Genomic DNA, 503 nt, shown 5'->3' on the forward strand with positions numbered 1-503 from the left:
GGCCCGGCCGGGGCGGCCGCAGGGACAGGTGCGGGGCGGGTTGCTAGGAGACGCGGGGGGCGGGTTGCTAGGAGACGCGTGGGGCCGGGTTAACGGTGCCGCCCGCAGGCACTACCGCTGCGCACCCGCGGAGACGCCGTCGCATCCGGGCGGGGTGAGCGAAGAGTTCTGGGAGCGCAGCCGGCAGCGTGAGCGGGAGCGCCGCGAGCAGGGCGTCTTCGCCTCCTCCAAGGATGACAGGGAGCGCCGGCGCGAGCGCGGGCGCGACAGGGACCACGACCACGACCGGCAGCGGGAGCGCGGTGAGTGTCCGGCCCTGGCCCGCGGTGTGGTGGGAGGTGGCTCCCCGCACGGTACTTGACAGTGCTGCCCTTGCAGAGGAGCGAGACAGGAGCCACCACGGCAGTAGCCGGTCGGAGCGGGATGGCTGGTCTGAGAGGAGTGGCAGCAGGAGGAGCGAGCCAGAGAGCCCCAGGCATCGGCCCAAAGGTAGTGTGGGGGTT

At 73.0% G+C, this 503-nt stretch overlaps 1 protein-coding gene across 1 annotated transcript in view; it reads left to right on the top strand.

The window, feature by feature from the left end:
* DHX38 (DEAH-box helicase 38) overlaps window positions 1–503 on the top strand; it is a 21,700-nt gene that overhangs the window by 5,250 nt on the left and 15,947 nt on the right. Inside the window, exon 2 of the mRNA XM_019505238.1 lies at window positions 109–302. Coding sequence (XP_019360783.1) covers window positions 109–302 — 194 coding nt within the window. The remainder of the gene's footprint in view (window positions 1–108; window positions 303–503) is intronic.

Source organism: Gavialis gangeticus, unplaced genomic scaffold (genome assembly GCF_001723915.1).
Source record: "Gavialis gangeticus isolate Ggan-Ray unplaced genomic scaffold, GavGan_comp1, whole genome shotgun sequence".
NCBI classification, from domain to species: domain Eukaryota; kingdom Metazoa; phylum Chordata; order Crocodylia; family Gavialidae; genus Gavialis; species Gavialis gangeticus.